The sequence below is a fragment of the Felis catus genome, chromosome D3 (genome assembly GCF_018350175.1).
Source record: "Felis catus isolate Fca126 chromosome D3, F.catus_Fca126_mat1.0, whole genome shotgun sequence".
NCBI lineage: Eukaryota > Metazoa > Chordata > Mammalia > Carnivora > Felidae > Felis > Felis catus.
The window spans coordinates 56,885,371-56,907,894 of NC_058379.1; the positions used below are offsets into that span (position 1 = coordinate 56,885,371).

Genomic DNA, 22,524 nt, shown 5'->3' on the forward strand with positions numbered 1-22,524 from the left:
GATTCTTTTGTTTTGTTATAAATCCAGTCTCCAACAGCTTACTTTGTGTTTGGATTAGAATTATATTAAATTTATAGATTAATTTGGGGAAGAGACTGTTGTTTTTCTTTACTGAACATAGTATATCTATCCATTAGTCAGGTGTTCTCTTATATCTCTCAATAAAGCGCCACATTTTTTTTTATGTCTTACACATATTTTTTTAAGTTCACCCTCAAATACCTTAGGGTTTTTATAGCTATTTTGAATGTAATTTGTTTTCTCTTGCATATTTTAATTAGTTTTACTATACAGGAACTTGATTGATGTTACATGTTCATCTTGTATTCAGCAACCTTGATGAAACCATGATTAGCTCTAATGGCTTATCTATTGATTTCTTTTAGAGTTTTGGTGTAGAAATCATGCTGTCTGCAGATAATTTTGTCTCCCCCCCTGCTCATCTTTTTTCCTTTTCTTGTCTTATTGCTTAGATTCTAGTATGGTGTCAATTGAAGTAAAGATGCATAAGTCATGTTACAGAAATGCATGAAAAGTTCTGTCATTAAATATGTTTACTATGGGTTGAAGAATTTTCTTTCTAGGCCTATTTTGTTGTTGAAATCTTATAATTGATGAATAATGAATTATCTCCAAAGTTAATGACTCCAAACAACAGACATTTATCGTATTTGCTTTGGGTCAGGAATGCAGGAGCAGCTTAGCAGGGTGGTGTTGACTCAGGATCTTTCTGGATGTTGCAGTCAATGTCAGCAGGAGCTACAGCCATCTGAAGGGCTAATTGGGACTGCTTCCAAAGGGTTCACTTCCGTGCCTGGTGGTCTGTTGGTAGGAGGCTTCAGTTTCTTTCTATGTGACCCTCTTTATATGGATGCTTGAGTATCCTTCTGACATTAGTGCTGGCTTTTCCCAGAGTGTGATCTGAGAGAAAGCTAGGAGGAAATGTGTTTTATGACTAGCCTTGAAACCACACACCATTACTTCCACCATATTCTGTTGGTTAGAAGCAAGTCACTAAGTCCAGCCCCACTCTAGGAGGGAAATTACAGTCCACAGAAATTATTTTTCATCTTAATTTTTTAAAAGTCTGTCTGCCCTAACAAAGTTGCATAAGATCAAAGGCTTCTCTCTGTATATCTTTACCTTAGACACCTCCTTTGAGCCTCAAACTTTTGTATCCTAGCTGTGGTTAATATCTCTTCTTGAAGGTATCAGGGTTACCTCGTACTTAACATGTCCAAAGTCAAACTTAAGTTTCTTCCCATCTTGCTTCTCCTTCTTTTCCTCTTTTGTTGGTCCCTGTTTCTGTGACTGGCACCATTCTGCATCCAGTTGCATAAGCTAGTATTTCCTCCTGTCTAATTCATCCTTAAATCCCATTGAATTGGTTTCTGAATACCTCTTGAATCTGCCCACTTTTATCCAGCTTCCAGCTTTATCTTAATCACAGGTTTCCTCTTCTTTTGTCTTTGATCCTCTGACCTTTCAGTGTTGGGCTCCTTTCTGCTACAGACCCCTTGCTACTCACCGCCTCAAATTTTTCATCTCAAATCATGTCTTCCTCAGGGAAGCCTTTTTGACAGTCAGATATTTGTTTATATTGCTGTGTACCTCCCCTCAAAAAGTTATCACCATTGAAACTTTATGTATATGTGACTGTTTGATTAATGCTTGCTTTCCTGGAGCCAACTCTAAATTTCATAAGGGTAGGGAGTGTGCATTTTGTCTATTTTTGTATTCCCTACATTTGACACATTCCCTATATTTACCGAATTTGTGTGCATTGAATGAATCAATAAGCGAATGAATATGTTTGATTATAGCTCTGAGAAATAGAGTAAATGGAATATATAACCAGTAAATAAAATAATTTAGCCTTCCCTTACTATGTTAGAGGATAACTATCATGTTTTTAAGTCTTTAGTGTTTCTGACAAGTTCCAGCTACAAATTAAGTGAATAGATCTGTCGAAAGGGCCCATCTCTCCTGCCTCTGTTGGGTCAGTATGATGCCAAGCTAGTGATCCGAGGTGCCTGAGAATACTGTGTTCTTGTTAGAGGAGAGATATACACTGCACTGTACCCAGAAGTCAAAAGCTTTAGGTCTAAGAGAATGAAACTTCCATTTTTTCGTAAAGGTACTATTGAGCCGAGACTCTCTTCTTAGGCTTGAAACTTCTGGAGAGACTTGATTAGAAGTATGAACTGTAGGAGAGAATAATTAGTTCTAGGGGCGCCTGGGTGGCTCAGTCGGTTAAGTGTCTGACTCTTGGTTTCGGCTCAGGTCATGATCTCACAGTTTGTGGGTTCAAGCCTTGTGTCAGGCCCTGCACTGACAGTGCAGAGCTTGCTTGGGATTCTCTCTTTCTCTCCCTTTCTCTCTGCACTTCCTGTGCATGTGTGTGTGCACACTCTCTCTCTCTCTCTCTCTCTGTCTCTCTCTCTCAAAACATTATAAACTTTAAAAAGAATAATTATTTAGCCCTAGAAAATGCTGATGAATCTTTGGAGGAACTTGACAGTATGACATAGAGTAGGATCAGAAGTTTGCTGATACATGCTTTCAACAATAGCCAAATTATGGAAAGAGCTTAAATGTCCATCAGCTGATGAATGGATAAAGAAGATGTGGTTTGTATATACAATGGAATACTACTTGGCAATGAGAAAGAATGAAATCATGCCATTTTGCAGCAATGTGGATGGAACTGGAAGGTATTATGCTGAGTGAAATAAGTCAGAGAAGGACAGATACCATGTTTTCACTCATAGGTAGATCTTGAGAAACTTAACAGAAGACCATGGGGGAAGCGAAGGGGAAAAAAATAGTTACAGAGAGGAAGGGAGGCAATCCATAAGAGACTCAAATACAGAGAACAAACTGAGGGGGGATATGGGGGTGGGGGAGAGCGGAAAATGGGTGATGGGCATTGAGGAGGGCACTTGTTGGGATGAGCCCTGGGTATTGTATGTCAGTGATGAAGCATGGGAATCTACCCCAAAAACCAAGAGCACACTTTACACACTGTATATTATCCAATTTGACAATAAATTATATTTAATATATATATAAATAATTAAATAAAAAGAACTCTGCTGATATAATTGATCACTGTACTTTGATATTAATTATGATTTTATAACTTAAAAAAATTAGGTAGTCAAATACATTTCAAATGGAAAGTTTTAATTTATCATTGTTGGGACAAAAACTGTGAGCTTTAAGTGACTTCCAAGATAAGTTCTGGTGTGTGTCATTTGAGGAAATGTACACCGTTTGTCTGCTTCTGAAATTGGCATTATTTCTTTGAAGTATTCCCCCCATATTTATCTTTCTTTTTTTTAAGGGAATTGAGGTTGAATTCAGCTTGCCCTTTTAGATGTAGTTTTATGAGTTTGGACAAATGGGCAGTCATCTGACCACCACCACAAGCAAGATCCTGGAATGTTTTCATTATCACAAGTTCCTTCATGCCCCTTTTGAGGCAGTTCTCTCCTTCCTCCACAGCCCCTGGCAACCGCTGATTGATTTCTGTGTCCATAGTTTTGCCTTTGCTGGATTGCCCTATAAATGGAATCATGCAGTATACAGTATGCAGCATTTTTGTGACTTCTTTCACTTAGCATAATGCTTTTGAGATTCACCCAAATGATTGCATATATATCAAGAGTTTGTTCTTTTTAGTTGCTAGGTTAGTATTTCACTGGTGTGGTACAGTTTGTTTATCCATTTACCAGGTGATGGGCATTCGGATTGTGTCCAGATTTTGATGATTACGATTAAGCTGCTGTAAAGATTTATGTACAGGTCTTTGTGTAGACATATGTTTTCCTTTCTCTTAAGTAAATAGCTAGGGACGGAATTGCCAGATTCTTGTAGGAAGAAACTGCCAGTTTTCCAGAGAGGCTGTACCCTTGTGCGTTCCCCTGGCAGCATTATTACAGTTGCAGTTGCAGCAATTCCTAGCTAGCACTTGGTAGTTTTCTTCTTCCCTTTAGCCATATATATTGGCACATAGTGGTGTTTCATTGTGGTCTCAACTAGCAGTTCCCTAAAAGCTAATGATATTGAACATCTTTTCACGTGCTCATTTACCATCTGTATTGCTTTTTTGATGATAAAATTGATGAAACCTTTTGCCTATTTTACTGTTTTTAACCTGTTTTTAAACTTACTATTTTAAGTAAGTTTTTAAACTTACTATTTTAAGTTTATTTATTTTGAGAGAGGGAGGGAAGGAGGGAGAGAGAGAGCGAGCACGCAGAAGCAGGGGAGGAGCAGAGAGAGAGAGGAAGAGAGAATACCAAGCAGGCTCTGCACTGTCAGTGCGGAGCCCAGTGTGGGGCTGCGGAGCCCAGTGTGGGGCTTGAACTCATGAGCCACCAAATCATGACCTGAGCCAAAACCAAGAGTCAGATGCTTAACCGACTGAACCACCCAGGTGTCCCTGGATTGGGTTTTCTTTTTTCTTTTCTTTTCTTTTCTTTTCTTTTCTTTTCTTTTCTTTTCTTTTCTTGTCTTGTCTTGTCTTGTCTTGTCTTGTCTTGTCTTGTCTTTTTTTCTTTTTTTTTTTTTTTTTTTTTTTTTTTTTTACTGTATTTTAAGAGTTCTTCTATTCTGGATATAAGTCATTTATCAGATATGTAATTTGTAAATGTCTTCTCCCAGTCTGTGACTTGTTTTTTTTTTATTTTTTTAACTGTCTTTTGGAGAAGATTTTGATTGTGAAGTCCAAGTTACCATCTTATGATTTGTACTTTTTTTGTTCTGTTCTGAGGAAACTTTGCCTCACCCAGGGTCTCAAAGACTTTTTGTCTCTCCTTTATCCTCCTTTCTCCCTACACCTCCTGCTTCATCCATACCCCTCTTCTCCCAAACACATACATACCCACTTCATCTTCAATTTTCTAATCTAATTGTGCTGCCTTGGAAAAATTAAATAGGAATGGATACAAAGTAATAGAGATTTACACTGGAGTATTGTGGGCTATAAGCCTTTAAAAAAATAACAATCAGATTTTCGAGAATAGAAAGCTACATTTGAATCCCAGATACTGTACTAGCAGTCAGATTGTTTGCTTTGCCAGTGACCAAAAGAGACAGCTTTTCATGTAAAGTAGCTCAAAATAAAAATTTGTATCTATCTAGCTTCTCTGGAGAAAACTATTGCTTTACGATGCTGTGCACTATAGTGCTTCTGGTCCCCCCCCCCCCACCCCGGCCCAACCCTAGTCACCCTAGTTATCAGTACTTGCTCACCGCATGGGACACAGTATCAGATATTAATTGAATAAGTACAATTTTGAGGCAAGCATATGACAGTAACATACATCCCTGTTCACTGTGCAATCAGGGAATGTTGGTTTGATGAAGGAGGAATGTCAAGAAAACAAAGGTCTCAGAGCACAAATAATACTTTACATTTGTAAGTATCACTTAGTATTTTTTGGGGTGCTTTTCAGGTCGCTGTCTAGCAACCTTGTGAAGTAGGCAAGAACTATTATATATCTTTTTTATAGATAAACTCTCTGGCCTGTCCTGAATTGCTCAGGTAATAAGTACCACTATTGCCCACCATGGCATGTAAAATTGCCCTTTAAGAAGCTGCTATGTTGCCCATCAGCCCAATCCTTCAGAACATCTGCTCATTTGGCTTTTTTCGTGAGGCACATGTGCAAAGTGTGTTTCTTCTATCCACTTCATCTGAATGCACTTGGCTTGTCTCCCTCCTGATCAGCAGTGACATAGGCCTTTGAGCTTCCATGTCAGCTGCTTATCAGAATGATTCCTGACCTCTCTGAGGTCCCTCACACTGCTCCAGAGCTCCCCAAGATGAGCTCCTTAGTAACAGAAATGTTACTAGTTAGACTATCCCAAATGACTTTCCAAATTGGGTGACAGTTCCTTCCGTCATTTTCTTTGGTGTTTTAACAGATTGAGGGGTGGGGTGGGGGGAATAGAAACTAAAGATCAGAGAAGTCTGTAAAATTACTGTCAAGAGCCAGGACTAGGTCTCGGATCTGAAACTCTTTTCTTCTCCATTATACTTGCTGTGAGTGTTTCTGAATGGCTGGTGACTGTAGTGTTTTTAGAATGGGATTCAGTGGAACAGAGGGGTAAGAATTAGCCCAATAAACTGCTATCGTACAATACTGGGAGACCTCCTATTAGTCCTTCGGACCTGGAAACCTGAATGGACTGAGAATCACTGGTTTCTTAAACTCCTGTGGCAGTTAATGGCTTAGCATTTAACGTAGCAGTTGAATAGAAGGCAGTTCAGCCCTGTGTGTTTCGTGGATATGAGATCGTGGCACACTATTGTTTTAATTTGCGTTTTCCTAATACTGAATTGAGCGCTTTTCCACATTTATAGGCTATTCAGGTTTCCTTTCTGCATAGTGCTTGTGTATATTCTTCACCCATTTTTCTTTTGGATTGTTATATATTGATTTGTAGGAGTTATTTGTACACTCTTGGCACTATTAATTTTTATGTATTTTACAAGTGTTTTTAAGTCAAATTTTTAAACTTACTCTGAATAGTAAAATTTCATGTGCATGTTAAATTAATCTTACAGCTCATTTTAAGGTTCTGATATTTTAAGTTATCTTTTTTCTTTTTGTCTCTATAGGTTATGAACGTGATTTCTGATGAAACTGGATTGGAATAGTTTTCATGATCTTTGCATATTTATATATATATATATATTTTAAAATTTTGCATTTGACTTAAAGTGCCATGAGAAAATTTGCATATTGCAAGGTGGTCCTAGCCACCTCCTTGATTTGGGTACTCTTGGATATGTTCCTGCTGCTTTACTTCAGTGAATGCAACAAATGTGATGAAAAAAAGGAGCGAGGACTTCCTGCTGGGGATGGTGAGTGACGTTTTACACTGATACATCTGTTTCAATAAGTATGTCACTAGTTTGTTCACTAATTTGGATACTATAAAATTTTCATTTTTTTAGATTAATAGTAATTCCTGACTTCCTAAATATGATGATCATGTTACCAACAGTTTTCCAGTGGGTTCCTCCAACAGTTAAAAACAAGATTCAAGTCTCAGTATAGAGTTGCTGAATTCAATATTTGTGTTCACTGTTACTTGTAGTTAATTTTCTGCAAACTGTATTACCAAGTAATGTGGAGAAACTAATATTAATGGTTTTGAAACTAATAACTAATAGTTGGAACCAACAAAGTGGTATGGCGTTAGTGTAATGACATAAATGCTGAATAGAGTGTTAAAATTTCATTGTTGGGTATTAAAAGATGTTTTTTCCTGCCTTCCCATCTCATTGCTGAGGGAAATCATTCTAGATGGAGGTGGTCTGGAGAGTTCTTTTTGTTAATGCTGTAAATAGCTCCAGTTAGCACTTTTGAGAGGACTTTTGTAAAGATGAGGCTGTATAATAAAGACCACAGTGAGACTGCAGTATCTGGTATGGAAAAGAAAGGAAACACAAATATGAAGGACCTAGGTTTGAAGTCCTGACATTTTGGGCAGTGGACACCTGGAAAATTCAGTTTTGAATACCTGTGTTCAAACCAACAAACAAGTGCTGCTTTTTATTTTTTTAACGTAATGAAAATGACTTTGCATTATGAGTCAATAATTCAGCTGTTCTGAGCTCTGAACTCTCTATGATTAGTTATAGAAAATCTGGCTATGCAGTAATTCTACTATTTTTAGGAATTCTATGTGAATGATTACTGTTTTAACATCAGTTTTATTTGAATATGTAATCACAGTTAAATTTTTTGTATTTTTATAATGAGAGCACCTGGTCCCCTAAAATTTATAATCTAAAAATACTTGTTTGTATTGGTTAACTGTGCCTACTTACTGTAATTTTTATAGATGGGTTTGTATAACAAGTTCTGTTCATTTCTTCTTGGGAAATTTACCTAAAATTAGATTCAGTTGCTTGCACTGGCTCTAGTAATACCTAGGCTATAATCCCTCCCTGACTTTTTAATTTTCACTTTCCCCTTAAGTTTTTTTTTTTTTTTTAATCTTTATTTATTTTTGAGAGACCAAGTGTGAGCAGGGGAGAGGCAGAGAGAGAGACACACACACAGAATCTAAAGCAGGCTCCAGGCTCCAAGCTGTCAGCACAGAGCCTGATGTGGGCCTCTAACCCACGAACTGTGAGATCATAACCTGAGCTGAAGTTGGACACTTAACCGACCGAGTCACCCAGGCGCCCCTTCCCTTAAGTTTTAATAAAATATACTTTAATTCAAAGTCAGCTTATTAATTTGTTGACTTTCCTGGTTTACTCTGTGGCTCTGCTGTTTAGTACCTCTGTTGGTTGACTCCTTAACTGTTGTTAGAACTGTAACTCTGTCTAGATTTAACTCAGAGGGCAGGTATTACCATCTACCAGTAAGTTGGATATTCTTTTCCCAAATAGAACAGATTAACTTTCCCCTCACCCTGCTTTAATTTGTTGCCATTTATAGCGGAAGCTCATGGTGTTCTATTTTAAACATAGAGCCGTAAAAGTTAGAAAGAATAGGACCTTTAGTGTGTGAAGATCCACTTGGTGAATATTTTTAAAACTCTGATATGTGCTGGGCAGTATATATATGCTACACAGTTCAATAACAAAAAATAAGGCAAAATTCCTCCCTTTGAGGAACTCACAGTTCAAGAGGAGAGAAAGAATAAGTAAAATACTGATAGAATAAATAGCATTCTAGAGACGTGCACAAGAGCAGAAAGTACTGGGAACATCTCGGGGTGTCTGAGAAGGTTCAATAGGGAAATAATGCTCATGTTGAGAAGTGTCATGGTGAGCAGGTGTTTTTTACGTTTGATAAATAAGCAAAGGAAAGAAGCATGTGCAAGATATGCAAGTGAGAGAATAGAGTTGATGGATAGAGAATGTGAGGAAGGAGCACAGATGAAGCTTGGGAGGTTAGCAGAAGCCACATTCCCAAAGGCCTCTTATGGCATCCTAAGGATTTTGGATTTCTTCCTGTAGGCAGTGGCATGCCGTTGAAGGATTTTAAACAAGGGAGTATGTAACCTGATGGGACCCAGACTTTCGGAAGAAAGCCTCGGTGGGCATGTGGCTGACGTACTAGAAGAGAATAAGGCAGCAGCTAGTCGAAGCTGTCATGAAAGTTTGGAGAAGTTCTTAGAGCCTACACTAAAGTGGTACTGAGGTAGAAAGGAAAAATATATATACATAAGAAATACATAAACAGTGGAATTTACGTAACTTGAGCCACTGAATGTAGGTAGTAATGAAAGAAGAGTTTAAGATACTTCTCAGGGTTCCCTGTCGATGAATTGATAGGAGGTGGGCCCCCAGAGGGGGAGCAGCTTTGATGGAAGGTGAAAGGATGAGCTGGGTTGGGAGTATTTAACTTGGAAAATTCTGGTAGAGACGTTCTGCAGGAGAGAGCAGTCGAGGCGCAGAATGTAGGTGGTAGCATAAGCCTGGTCTGTGCAGAGGACTGCATCAGGAGCATGTGTAGACTCAGAAGTTGTTGAAGAACATCGTGGAGGTCAGTAAAGAGTCATCTCAGGAAGTTAGAGGTGGAAGGGGAAGCCAGAGGGAGAGTGCTCATGAAAACCCTGGAGTGTTGTTTGTCAAGAGATTTTATCTGCGATGAAGAGGAAGTGTTTCTATATGTTTCTATATGAGGTTTGTTTTGACCCTGGCAGGTGCCATCTGATTGCCAATAGGCTTGATGTACCCGTGAAGAGTAGAGATGTGTAGCTTATTCTTTAGGAAGCTTCAACACAGAAAAAGGGGTGGTGCATGGGGTGCCTGGCTGGCTCAGTTGATGGAGCATGTGACTTGATCTTGGGGTTGTGAGTTTGAACTCTACATTGGGTGTAGAGATTATTCAAAAATAAAATCTTAACGGAAAAGACAAAAAAGAGAAGGGTAGCGCAGTAGTTAAAGGAATGGAGGCAAAGTTTTATGTTTGTGTGTATTTTTTATGTACATTGAGGGGGAGGTTAAAATATAAGGGACAAAACTAATACCTGAAAAAGCAGGTTCTTAGCAGATGAAACTATGTGGTGTCAAAACCATAAGAAAAGGATTGTATTTGAAGAAATTGCCAAGGTTAATACAGTTTTGAAAACAACGGTGGCATGAACATCAAAGATAAGAAGTAGCTTTTATACAAAGTACAAAGGTACTAGGTAAAGGAGAAATGGTCTGGGAGTAACGGTGTGGAGATGTGAGATCTCATCCGAACCTTGTGAGACACAGAGAATGACCAGTTCTCCCAGAAGAGGTTTGTGAGGATGGTGGCCTCTGGGGGAGGGCAAATTTGAGTGAAATCTGGTAGAAGGGCCTGTGTGTTGTGGAGAAAGAGAATGAAGAGGCTTTACATTGGTGGGGGGTAGAGGGGATCAGGCTGTTTCGCACGACTGTGGAGGAGGGAAGCATGAGAGAATGGCTGAGCAGTAAGCCAGGAGGTGAGGAAACTGTAGGAAGGGAGACGGAGTGAGAGGCTGAGGGTTCCAGACGGGGCTTCAAAGCTAGCATACTTATTGGTTTATATACTGTAAGAAAGCAGAAACATGCCAGCTATCATTGTAAGCTACATCCCAATCAGAGTTGTTAAAATGTGGAAAAAATATTTTGGAATACATAAAAAAGATAATGCCTGAAAACAGTAGAGATGATAATTGTGTACGGGCACCTGGGTGGCTCAGTTGGTTAAGTGTCCCACTCTTGATTTTGGCTCTGGTCATGATCTCACAGATAGTGGGATCAAGCTCCTCCTCGGACTTGGCGCTGACGCACAGATTCTCCCTCTCTCTCTGCCTCACCCCTGCCTGTGTGTGCTCTCTCTCTCTCTCCCTCTCAAAATAAATAAATAAACATTTTTTAAAAAGATGATAATTGTGTAATAAGAGAAAATCATTTAGGAGAACTGGTTTTAGCCTTTTATTTGTATTTTTCCCCAAAAGGGTATCATAACTTTATACCTCTTTATTCTACTTATTTGAGAAAAATACAAGTTAAAATTTGTAAGATTTATTAAAATACATTCAAAGGTAGGTCATGTGGCTTGTGTATATTAATCTGGTTTGGTGGCATTCAGAGTGAATCTGTAGTTTTCTTGATAATTAAGTTTTTAAAACATGATACTTTTTGGTTGGCTCATAAGACCAAGAGTTGTGAGTTTGAGCCCCACATTGGGAGTAGAGATTATTTATTTATTTATTTATTTATTTATTTATTTATTTATTTATTTAAATTTTTTTTTTCAACGTTTATTTATTTTTGGGACAGAGAGAGACAGAGCATGAACGGGGGAGGGGCAGAGAGAGAGGGAGACACAGAATTGGAAACATGCCCCAGGCTCTGAGCCATCAGCCCAGAGCCTGATGCGGGGCTCGAACTCACGGACCGCGAGATCATGACCTGGCTGAAGTCGGACGCTTAACCGACTGCGCCACCCAGGGCCCCAGGAGTAGAGATTATTTAAAATAAAACATGAGACTTTATTGTTTTATAAGTGAGGTTTACCTGAAATGTAAAATACATTTGTTCTCACATAATACTGTGGATTTAAAACACCTTAGTCTCTCCCGTGTCAGAGTTGATTTGATTTTTAGAAATGATCTGCATGTAAAATTTTATGCCAAGGAAGATTTTCTTTCAGTTCAGAAAATGATATCCAAATCCCACTTCAGTTGGTTTTAAACAAAAATTTCACTGAACTTAACTTTTAATTTACATAAAAGACTGGTAAGTAGAGTGCATGGAAAGTTAATGCTTATCATTTAATCTGCAAGTGCATTAGTAGGAAAAATATATTCATTATCCACATGCACTTTATCCTGAGCTCTTTGCCAAAGAAAACTAGTTTACTAGTCCATTTAATTATTTAGGATATTATAATCTCTAAATTAGAGTATTGTGGTGGATTCTGTAAGTCATCTAGTAGTCATATAATTTTTGGTAATTTCTATTATAGCTTGGAAATTTCATGTGTACCAGTAGGTTGAGTTACTTAATGTGGACACTGTACTAGATATTCAGGTTATTAATAAGTACCAGGTGGTCAAATTAGTAACATGTCACAATAGCAGGATTGTGTATGTTGTAGAGTTTTGTCTGCTTCTTTAAGATCTTAAGGCCAGAGTTTTACTTCACAGTGATTGGGCAAGATTTTAACTTTCTGGTCATATAGTCTCTTAAGCTATAAGCAATCAAGCTTATACTTACTAGTCCTCACAGAAGTAATATCCAGAGTCCTCCTTCATGCTCCCACAACCCCCAGGGAAAATGTCAAATATAAACAAAAGTAGAGAAATAGAACTCCCATATACCCACCATCTGGCATCAGCAGTTTTCATTTCAGAGCTGGTCTGGTGGCATGGATGTGTGGATACCTCTTTCTCTCTGTCCTCCCTTTCAATATTTTTGTTGTTGATGATGAAGAAAAAATTGGGTGTCCCCCCCCCCCCCAGTTTCCCACAGTTAGGATTTGCATCCCTTTAACACTTTTTGTCATGTCCTTTGGTGTCTTATATTTTCTGTGAATTGATAGGTCCGAAGGCTTGATCAAATTCAGGATCTCCCTCTTTCTCCCACCACCTCACCCCAGCAAAAATATATTGTAGGTGGTATTCTGTATAACTTAATACTCTTACTTTTTTTTTTTAACTTTTTTAAAATTTATTTTTGAGAGAGAGAGAGAGAGAGCGAGCGAGCATGAGTGGGGGAGGAGCAGAGAGAGAGGGAGACATAGAATCCAAAGCAGGCTCCAGACTGTGAGCTGTCAGCACAGAGCCTGACACGGGGCTCGAACCCACGACCATGAGATCATGACTTGAGCTGAAGTCAGACGCTTAACCAACTGAGCCACCCAGGCACCCCATGCATAACTTAACACTCTTAATTTAAAAGCCAAACAGCATGAAAATGTTTTTTTCCATTTTAACTTTAAAGCATCGTCTTATACTAAAATAGCGTTCTGATAACGAAAGATATTTATGATCAGAGCCACTAAATGTCTCCCACCTACTCTTTGTGTTAACTATGCTCTCCATGCACACAGTATAATTGCCACATCCAGAACTCTGCTGCTTTCTCTTGACCCCTGAATATCCCAATCCCCAAATCTGTTGGTTGCTTTTTTTTTTTTTCAGAGACAGACTCAATTAGAATTGACTCTAATAAGAGTTTTATAACTTGTGATTTTTAAATATTTAAAATCATATATGGGGATTATACATCTGTACTTGTATTATAGTTTTTATTACACTTGTGATTGGGAAATCTTGAAATTGTATCAACCCTGATATTTAAAGAGCTTAGTTACTTGGCAAACATTAGACAGGCTTTGTTTTTAAAAATTGTTTTACATGAGTTTCCTATAATTTTCCTATAATTGAAGTTATTTGCTAATATATTTTTAAAGTTTATTAATTTTGAGAGAGAGAGATTGAGCTGGGGGAGGGGCAGAGGGGGGGAGGAAGGGGGAGAGAGAGAGAGAGAGGAAATATGAATGAATGAATGAATGAATGAATGAATGAATGAATGAATGAATCCCAAGCTGGCTCTGCACTGTCAGCATGGAGCCTGATGTGGCGCTTGAACTCTTGGACTGTGAGATCATGACCTGAGCCAAAACCAAGAGTTTGTCACTTAACCAGCTGAGCCATCCAGGTGCCCCTATTTCCTAATATTTTAATGCCCTCCCCAAATCACAGTTCATTCTGAGAACAAGAGCAAAATTATCTTATACCATTTTTTTTTCTTGATGGTTGTCTAAGACGGGTGTTTTTATATTCTAGACAGAGTTGTTGAAGACACAGTAATTTCATATTCTCTGGCTTTGGTGTTGGTAGGTTGCTTTGTACCACGATCTGAAACAATCTACAGGTCAGCTTTACCAACTAGTCCTATTCTTGGGCAGATGAAGCCTGGCTGAAGAGAGATGGCTTGTCTACTGCCTTGATGTCTCTATTTTTGTACAGACTTTTTGGTGGTGCCTAAAATGTAAACAATGGGAGAATAAAATTTTCAATTTTAAAAATAAACAAGTAATGTACGAAACAGGTATTCAAGAAAATTTTTGTAATGTTTATTTTTGAGAGAGAGGGAGAGCACTGCACACATGAGTCGGGGAGGGAGCAAAGAGAGAGGGAGACAGAATCTGAAGCAGGCTCCAGGCGCCGAAATGTCAGCACAGAGCCTGATGCAGTGCTCAAATTCACAAATTGTGAGATCATGAACTGAGCTGAGGTTGGACGCTTAACCGACAGAGCCACGCAGGTGCCTTCAAAACAGGTATTTTTGGGGCGCCTGGGTGGTGCATTCGGTTAAGCGTCCGACTTCAGCCAGGTCACGATCTCGCGGTCCGTGAATTCGAGCCCCGCGTCAGGCTCTGGGCTGATGGCTCGGAGCCTGGAGCCTGTTTCCGATGCTGTGTCTCCCTCTCTCTCTGCCCCTCCCCCGTTCATGCTCTGTTTCTCTCTGTCCCAAAAATAAATAAAAAACGTTGAAAAAAAATTAAAAAAAAAAAACAAAACAGGTATTTTTATCCCATTCTTGGTCTCACCCCATTCTCTACCAATCCCTTTTATTTTTTTAAAATTTTTGCCCCATCCCTTTTAGATGAGAAGTTTAATACACTTTTTTCCAAGTTTAATATATCTGGGAACTTGTTTTTCTTGGAACATTTTTTAACATGTCAAAAGTATAAAACGAGGAATATTTCAAAACTGCTGATCTAGAATATTACCCTTTTTATGTTATCACAAGATAACATGACTTAGAATGATCTTTCATGATACTCCACCTTGGTTGATGCTTATTCTGATGTCTATTATCATTTCTAGGGTTTCATTTTGGCTTATTTTGAATAGCACTTTTGCTCTCATTAATTCAGCATATACTTATAAAACTCCTACAGGACACTGTGCTAAACTCCCCAAAAAGTATGCGAATGAATCAAACCTCAGCTAAAAAGAGATCGTAATCTAGTGGGGAGCCCACAAGACAGGTTAACAATCATTATGGAGGTAGTAATTGATTAGAGATCTAAGAGCCCTAGATGAAATGATGTGGCAGTCAGGAGTAGCAGATGATCGCTGCAGAGAGATTTGGAAAAGCTGCAGGCAAAAGAAGCTGTATAGCTGCGACTTGAAAGACAAGTAGGGGTTTGGTATTGTAGAAATTGGAATGGGGAGATGCCATGGGAGGGGACCAGTGTGAGCAAAGGCACCAACACAGGAAAACATGAAGCACTTATGAAGGAAAGTAGTGAGTTGCTGTTTGACTGAAGGGTGATGACACACTGGAGTGGGCGTGGGGGGTGGCATGGTGGAGGGCTGAATAAGTGTTAGGTTTGGGAAATTTGGTTAAATTTTCTGTTAAAGAGGGGCGCCTGGGTGGTTGGTTAAGTGTCCAACTTTGGCTCAGGTCCTGATCTCACGGTTTGTGAGTTCGAGCCCCATGTCAGGCTCTGTGCTGATAGCTCAGAGCCTGGAGGCTGCTTTGGATTCTGTGTCTCCCTCTTTCTCTGCCTACCCCCACCCCCACTCATGCTCTGTCTCTCTCTTTCTCTCTCAAAAATAAACATTAAAAAAAATCTTTTTTAATTCCCTATTAAAGGGTTAGACTTTAGGAGATCATGGGAATACCACAATGAAGGTCATGCTTTAGAGAGGTTAGTGTGGTGACAATATTTGAGAAGGGAATGCCAAGGCTGCGTGCGATTCAGGTGAGTGAGTAGTGCAGGGTGTGGGGGTCTTGAGTGAGGACACTTGTGTGGAAGAGGAGGACAGGGCAGCCCCTAGAAGGTGTCACAGACATAGAGGACGGGCTCAGAAATGGCTCTGGGTGCTGAGGGCACAATTTAAACTCATGTTATTAAACAGATATTTACATTTGCTGTAAAATTGTTAATTAAGTTTCCTCCTTATTCTTAGTTCTAGAGCCAGTACAAAAGCCTCATGAAGGTCCTGGAGAAATGGGGAAACCAGTTGTCATTCCTAAAGAGGATCAAGAAAAGATGAAAGAGATGTTTAAAATCAATCAGTTCAATTTAATGGCAAGTGAGATGATTGCACTCAACAGATCGTTACCAGATGTTAGGTTAGAAGGGTAAGTACCTAGTGTGGTCCTGTTGGCATTTAATTAAAATGAAAAGTGTGCTCTCAAGTCCCAGTAAGTTGCACTTCAGTGTTGACTATTCTGAAAGTGAATGTTATATCACTGTTATTACTTATCCCATTTAACTTATTAAATGTTGATGAAAATAGTACTGATCATTAGGCTATATATTTTAGGCTTTAGATTAGAAGTGTATTTTAAACTTACCAAAATGTTCCTATAATCAGCTTTTTAAAAAAGATTCTTTTAAGTTGTAACTTAAAACAGTAATGTATGTAGTCATAGGTGTACATATTAGTGAATTTTTACATATACATATACACCTGTCTCATCATTATCCAAATCAAGATATGTGTGTTAAATGAATATACCATAATTTATTTACACATTGATAGACATTTGGGTTGTTTCCACCCTTTGACTATTACGAACAAAGCAGTTGTGACATTCTTATGCGTGTCTTTTGGAGGACTTAGACTCTTGTTTCTGTTTGGTATGTCTAGGGGAAAGGAGTAGGTTATACATATATCTAGCATTAGTATGCGCTGCCAAACATTTTTCCAGGACGATTGTGCCACTTTGCATTCCCACCCCCAATATAAGAGGCCCAGTTGCTGCGTGTGAAAGGTACACAAGATATCTGGGCTAGGGGACAACAGGCCCAGTGAATAGCAAAGGAACTATGCAGAAAACATACGGAACAAGTGGGCAGATACATGTAGCTCCTGAGACCCTACCACCTTGCCCTCTGTGGCTCCCATTGATGCCAACAGCCAGGCCTTCCCTCTCCCTCTCCAGGCAAGAGATTGGAGGATCATTCGTAACACAATAGGACTAAACACAGAGAGGTGGAGGAAAACTGATATTAAGCATCATTCAGAGCTAATAATCACCTTTTTGGTTCCCTATTTTTATAACAAATAGGTAACCAAGGAATATTAGACGATCACAAGAAACCCTCAAACATGGAAAGTATAGTCCCCAAAAAGAGAAGTAAGCAATTTGGGAGAAGCAAAAACTATTCAGGTAGAAGAAAACTTAAAAAAAATAATCCCAAAGAAATAAAATATTACAACCGTAAAACAAGAGTAGGATACTATTCAAAAGATGCGCTAGGAGAGCCAAAAAGAGTTTTTGGGAGTTTAAAAAGAAAGAAAGAAAAAGGCAGAACTCAATAGCAGCTCAGCAGCAACCCTAGAAACAAAGGAGCAACATTCTAGAGGAAAATAATTTCCAACTTAGAATCTATATCTGTCCAAACTTGCAGTCAAACACACAGGTTAAAAAGGGACATTTTTGGAAATCCAAAAAGGTCTCGTAACACTGAGCTGCCACACATCCTTTCTTGGGAAGTTACTGGAGATTATGCTTCACCAAGTGAGGACTCAAACCAGGGAAAAGATGGACACAGGATATAGAAGACAGGAGATGTGACATAATGTGGTGAGAATCCCTTGAGGATGGTGAAGGGAGAGCCCTGGATGAGAGTTGTGTAGGCCAAGAGGCGGCCCACCCAGATGGAAGGAGGCCAGGATACTCAGGCCCTGGAGAGACTTCAAGAAGATGGGGGATGGTACCGCTGAATGTCTCTAGAAGAGATTTAAATCTGACGATTGATGGAGAGTTTGGGATGCAGTTAATATTGTGCATATAAAAATTAAACCGGGGTGGGGGGGATTGAGAGTATCTATATGTTCATCCAGCAGATTCATTGTAAATCTTAGGTTTTCACAAGCTATTTACTCTCCTGAACAATTTAAGAACAATTTTCTTACTAAAGAAAGCCAGACTCTTCAGGGAAGCCTGCAGTTAAAATTTGAATGATGTCTATGTTAAAAAAGACTCAATTATTTTTGTTTTGGCAGAGTTATTTTTGTAATTGTATTAATTCCCCTATGTACATTACCACTCTTAACACATTTTGTTAAGCATTTACGTTTTGAACAGTGTTTAAACGGTGTGATACACATGCTTGTGCACTGAATTTTGGGCTTGTTGAAGACTGCTCAGATTCGAAAGTCTTACTTTGCACAAGCTGCTAATACATAGTCCTTCTTGCCAGACATTTGGGCCCCGTGGGAGTGGGCCACTTGGGAAGCTGGCACAAAGTCACTACTGCAACTGAATAGCCTTTTTACACCTTCTTGCTCCATCTCTGTGCAAGTATCCTTTAAAGTTGTTGTTTAACTTTTATTGTGGGAAGTTTCAAATGTATACAGAAGGAGACAGTAGTATAATGAATCCTCATGTGTTCATCACCTTGCTTCAATAATCCCTAATAGTCTCGTCTCTTAATGCCCTTTTATATGTCCCCCCAACAGTCTCTGTCTCCTGGTATTTACACCTCTATGTATTTTCTTCCTGCACTGCACTAGCATTGGTCTGTATGACCAGTAGAACACAGTACAGTGATGGAGTGTCACTTTCAGGATTAGGTTATAAAATGCATTGTGGTTTCCAGTTTGGTTTTTTATTCTCACTTGGATTATTAGCTCTGAGATTAGCCAGTTGACTTGACATGAGCACCCCTGTGGTAAAGCCCATTTGGTTTGTGGCCTTTTGTGGATAACCAGCTGAGTGCTCTTAGAAGCAGATTCTCCTATTCCAGGCAAAGGCATATCATTTGTAAATATTTCATTATGTATCTCTGAAAGATAAGGACTTACAGAGAAAGGAAGGAAGGTAGGAAGGTCATGATACCATTTTTATACCTGAAAAAATAATTAACAGTGACTCCTTAATAACATGAAATACCTAGGTAGTGTTCAGATTTCCCTAGTTACACCATACTTTTATTTTTTTTGTAGTATTTGTATCAGGATCCCAATAAGGTCCATACATTGCAACTGGCGAACAGGTCTCTTAATTAAGTCTTTCTTAGTCTCTGTAAGTTTCCTCTCCATCTTTTTTCTCCTTAGAGTTTTGTTATTGGAAGACCAGGCTGAATATCTTGTATCTTTCCTCAGCCTGCATTTTCTGGACTGTGTAACTGTGGTGTCGTTGGCTCTTCCTCTGTTCCCCCTCTTCGCTGTGGATTGGTAGCTTAAAGGCATTTTGTACCAGTATCTTTCAAGTCAACTAAATTGTGTGCTTGTGGTAGGAAAGGTGTGCACTCTGGTCAGTCATGTGCATCTCCATTGGACAGGTGCGTTCTGTGTCCCATCTGTCTGTTTTTTTCTTTTGGAACTCCCATTAGCCAGGCTCTGGGCTACTCGAATTGATTCTTTTAGTCTCTTATATTTTCATCTGGTCTTTTTTCTCCTTCTAGGGAAAAATCCTAGACTATCTTTGAGCTGTTCTCTTGAATTTATTTGTTAAATTTTTTATTACTAAGTCTTTGCCATTGTTATCTGGCATTTTAAAAATGTAGGCACAAAATCCTGCACTTTACCATTTTTATACATGTAAGAATTTGTGAGATATTTAGTATAACAATAGCATTTTAATCTTTCTAGTTTTTAATTTTTTTCAGTTTATTTATTTTGAGAGAGAGAGAGAGAGAATGAGCAGGGGAGGGGCAGAGAGCGAGGGAGACAGAATCCGAAGCAGGCTCTGTGCTCTCAGCACAGAGCCCAGTGTGGGGCTCAAACCCACGAACCGTGAGATTATGACCTGAGCTGAAATCAAGAGTTGGATGCTTAACCGACTGAGCCACCCAGGTGCTTCAGCCTTTCTAGTTTTTTTTTTTCTTTTTTTTTTTTTTTAATTTTTTTTTTTTCAACGTTTTTTATTTATTTTTGGAACAGAGAGAGACAGAGCATGAACGGGGGAGGGGCAGAGAGAGAGGGAGACACAGAATTGGAAACAGGCTCCAGGCTCCGAGCCATCAGCCCAGAGCCTGACGCGGGGCTCGAACTCACGGACCGCGAGATCGTGACCTGGCTGAAGTCGGATGCTTAACCGACTGCGCCACCCAGGCGCCCCCAGCCTTTCTAGTTTTTAAAGTAAATTTAACTTTGGTTTAAAAAATAATCAGTACCATGAGGCGGGCTGCTGTTAAAGGTCTTCAGAAAAATTGCCTGGGCCAGGATAATTGATTTGGCTTTGAATCCAGGTCATCTGGCTCTTACTTCTCTTTTCTCTTTTCCTAATTGCTGAAAGCTACTTTTTTTCATTTTCTTAACCATTCCTTCTAATGCTAGGTGAAATTATGGAAACTGATTAAAGTAATGTATTTGGTAGAATTCTGTTGATTTTCTTACATCAGATAAGCTCCTCTAGATAACGGCATGAATTTGTGGAGGTTGCTTTGCTTATAATTTTTTAAGATTTTGTATTTTCCAGGTGCTTTATAAATAATTGGCATTTCTGGGGTGCCTGGGTGGCTCAGTCGGTTAAGCGTCTGACTTCGGCTCAGGTCATGATCTCACAGTTCGTGGGTTCGAGCCCCATGTCGGGCTCTGTGCTGACAGCTCAGGGCCTGGAGCCTGCTTCAGATTCTGTGTCTCCCTCTCTCTCTGCCCCTCCCCTGCTCCTGCTCTCTTTCAAAAATAAATAAACATTTAAAAGAATTTTTTTAATAATTGGCATTTTTTTCTTTTCTTTATTTATTTTTGAGAGAGACAGAGTGCAAGAGGGGGAGGGGCAGAGAACGAGGGAGACACAGGATCCAAAGCAGGCTCCAGGCTCTGAGCTGTCAGCACAGAGCCCAGCATGGGGCTCAAACTCATAAACTTGAGATCATGACCTGAGCTGAAGTTGGTTGCTTAACCGACTGAGCCACCCAGGTGCCCCAAATAATTGGTATTTCTAAGGCTGATAGATATTTTGTTTCACTTAGATAAAATTTTGTTGTGAATATTCTAGCATAAATACTACTTTTTTGTACCTGTCTTCTAATTTGGTTTCTACCTGCTTCGTGAAATGTAAATTTTTCTGTTATAGAAATTTAGCAAATTCCCTGATGTTTTTTATCTTTTGCCTCAGAGAGACCTGATAAATTATAGTTTAAAAACATGCTTCAAAATATTTGTCTTGAAACTTTTTATATGTATTTTTTATTTTGTATTTGCCATCTTTTTACTAGGGATCTCAGAAATTTTATTTTTGTGAAAAACTAACCTTCTGTTTCCTTTAATTATTTCTCAAAAATAAAATCATCTAAACATCCAGAAAGCTATAGGAGGTAACAAACCTTTGTATCAACCACCAGCTTTATTGAAGCTTCAGCTGCCATATTTTCTTTATATTTTGCTTTTAGCAATAAAACTTTATGGCTATAGTTGAATCTCTTTGTATCCTCCTCCTCAGTTCCAGGCCACTTCTCTCTAACAGTCATTCTGATTTTTCCATTTATCCTTACTGTTCATGTTTTAAAAGTACTTTCATATGTCTATATATATAAATAATATATAGTGTACTTACATAGTTTTAACTTAACAAATGGTAGTACAGCATATGGATATGCACATATCCTTCTGCAACTTTTTGAAAATTGTTTTCGTTCAAGCATTGATTTTGAGATTTATTCATGTCAGTACATGTAATTCTGGATGATTTATTTTAACTTCTTTGTAGAAGTCCATTGTATGAATATGCCATAATTTATTATTGTTTTACTTTATGTGTACATATTTTGCAGTTATGTCTCTGTAAACATCCTTTTACATGTATTCCTTTCTATAGATGTAACAGTTTTCTGTAGAATAGTGCTTTTCAAATTATAATTCATGACCCTTTACTTACTAATGGATTGTGAAATCAGTCATGAATACCTGTTAGCATTTTAGTTAGTGAAATAGAAGACATCGGAGTGTGTTTTCGTGTAGTAACATTTTTCATTAATCATTGTTTCAGGATGTGTGCACTAGATTAACATAAAATGTATTTGTTACTGTGGGTTATGGTCAGAAGTGTCTGACAGTTGAAGTGAAATTATTGTGCTGAGAGGCATGTGCTCTTTTATTTCAGTCGATTTTTTAAAAATATTGCTCCCTCACTGTTTTCACCGGTTTACATTCTCCAGCTATAGAGAATGAGAGACTTCCTTTCTGCACATACTCATGCACAGGATAATAGTGGCATGGACTGGGCTGGCACAGGTGGAGAAGTTTTAAAATTCTGATTGCATCTTTAAGATAGAACCTATCAGAATGCTGGTGGGCTGGGTATGGAGTAAAAGAGAAAAGGAGGAGTAAGAATTTGGGTCTGAGCAGCCGTCTGAATTGCAGAGATACTTGCCAAGATAGAGGGGGAAAATAGAAATATGGGATTGGTTGAGATAGCAATCAGAGTGGATGAGATGAAAAGGAGGCGAGGTTAAGTGACTGCTGTTTCAGCTTTTGAAGAGTGAGAAGAGGAAGATCTAGCCAAAGGGTAAGAAAACATGAGGTACGAGGGGGGAAAGCAAATGGAGGTCAAGCAAATGTTTGAAGGAGTAAGTGGTCAACTGTGGTAAATCCTGCTGAGATGTGAGG

At 38.8% G+C, this 22,524-nt stretch overlaps 1 protein-coding gene across 2 annotated transcripts in view; it reads left to right on the top strand.

Moving 5' to 3' along the window:
• Positions 1-22,524, top strand: part of GALNT1 (polypeptide N-acetylgalactosaminyltransferase 1) — an 80,245-nt gene that overhangs the window by 8,654 nt on the left and 49,067 nt on the right. For both annotated transcript variants that reach the window (XM_003995137.6, XM_045042083.1), the window contains exons 2-3: positions 6,632-6,877; positions 15,925-16,099. In XM_003995137.6, the coding sequence (XP_003995186.1) occupies positions 6,739-6,877; positions 15,925-16,099 (314 nt within the window). In that variant the 5' untranslated portion in view covers positions 6,632-6,738. The remainder of the gene's footprint in view (positions 1-6,631; positions 6,878-15,924; positions 16,100-22,524) is intronic.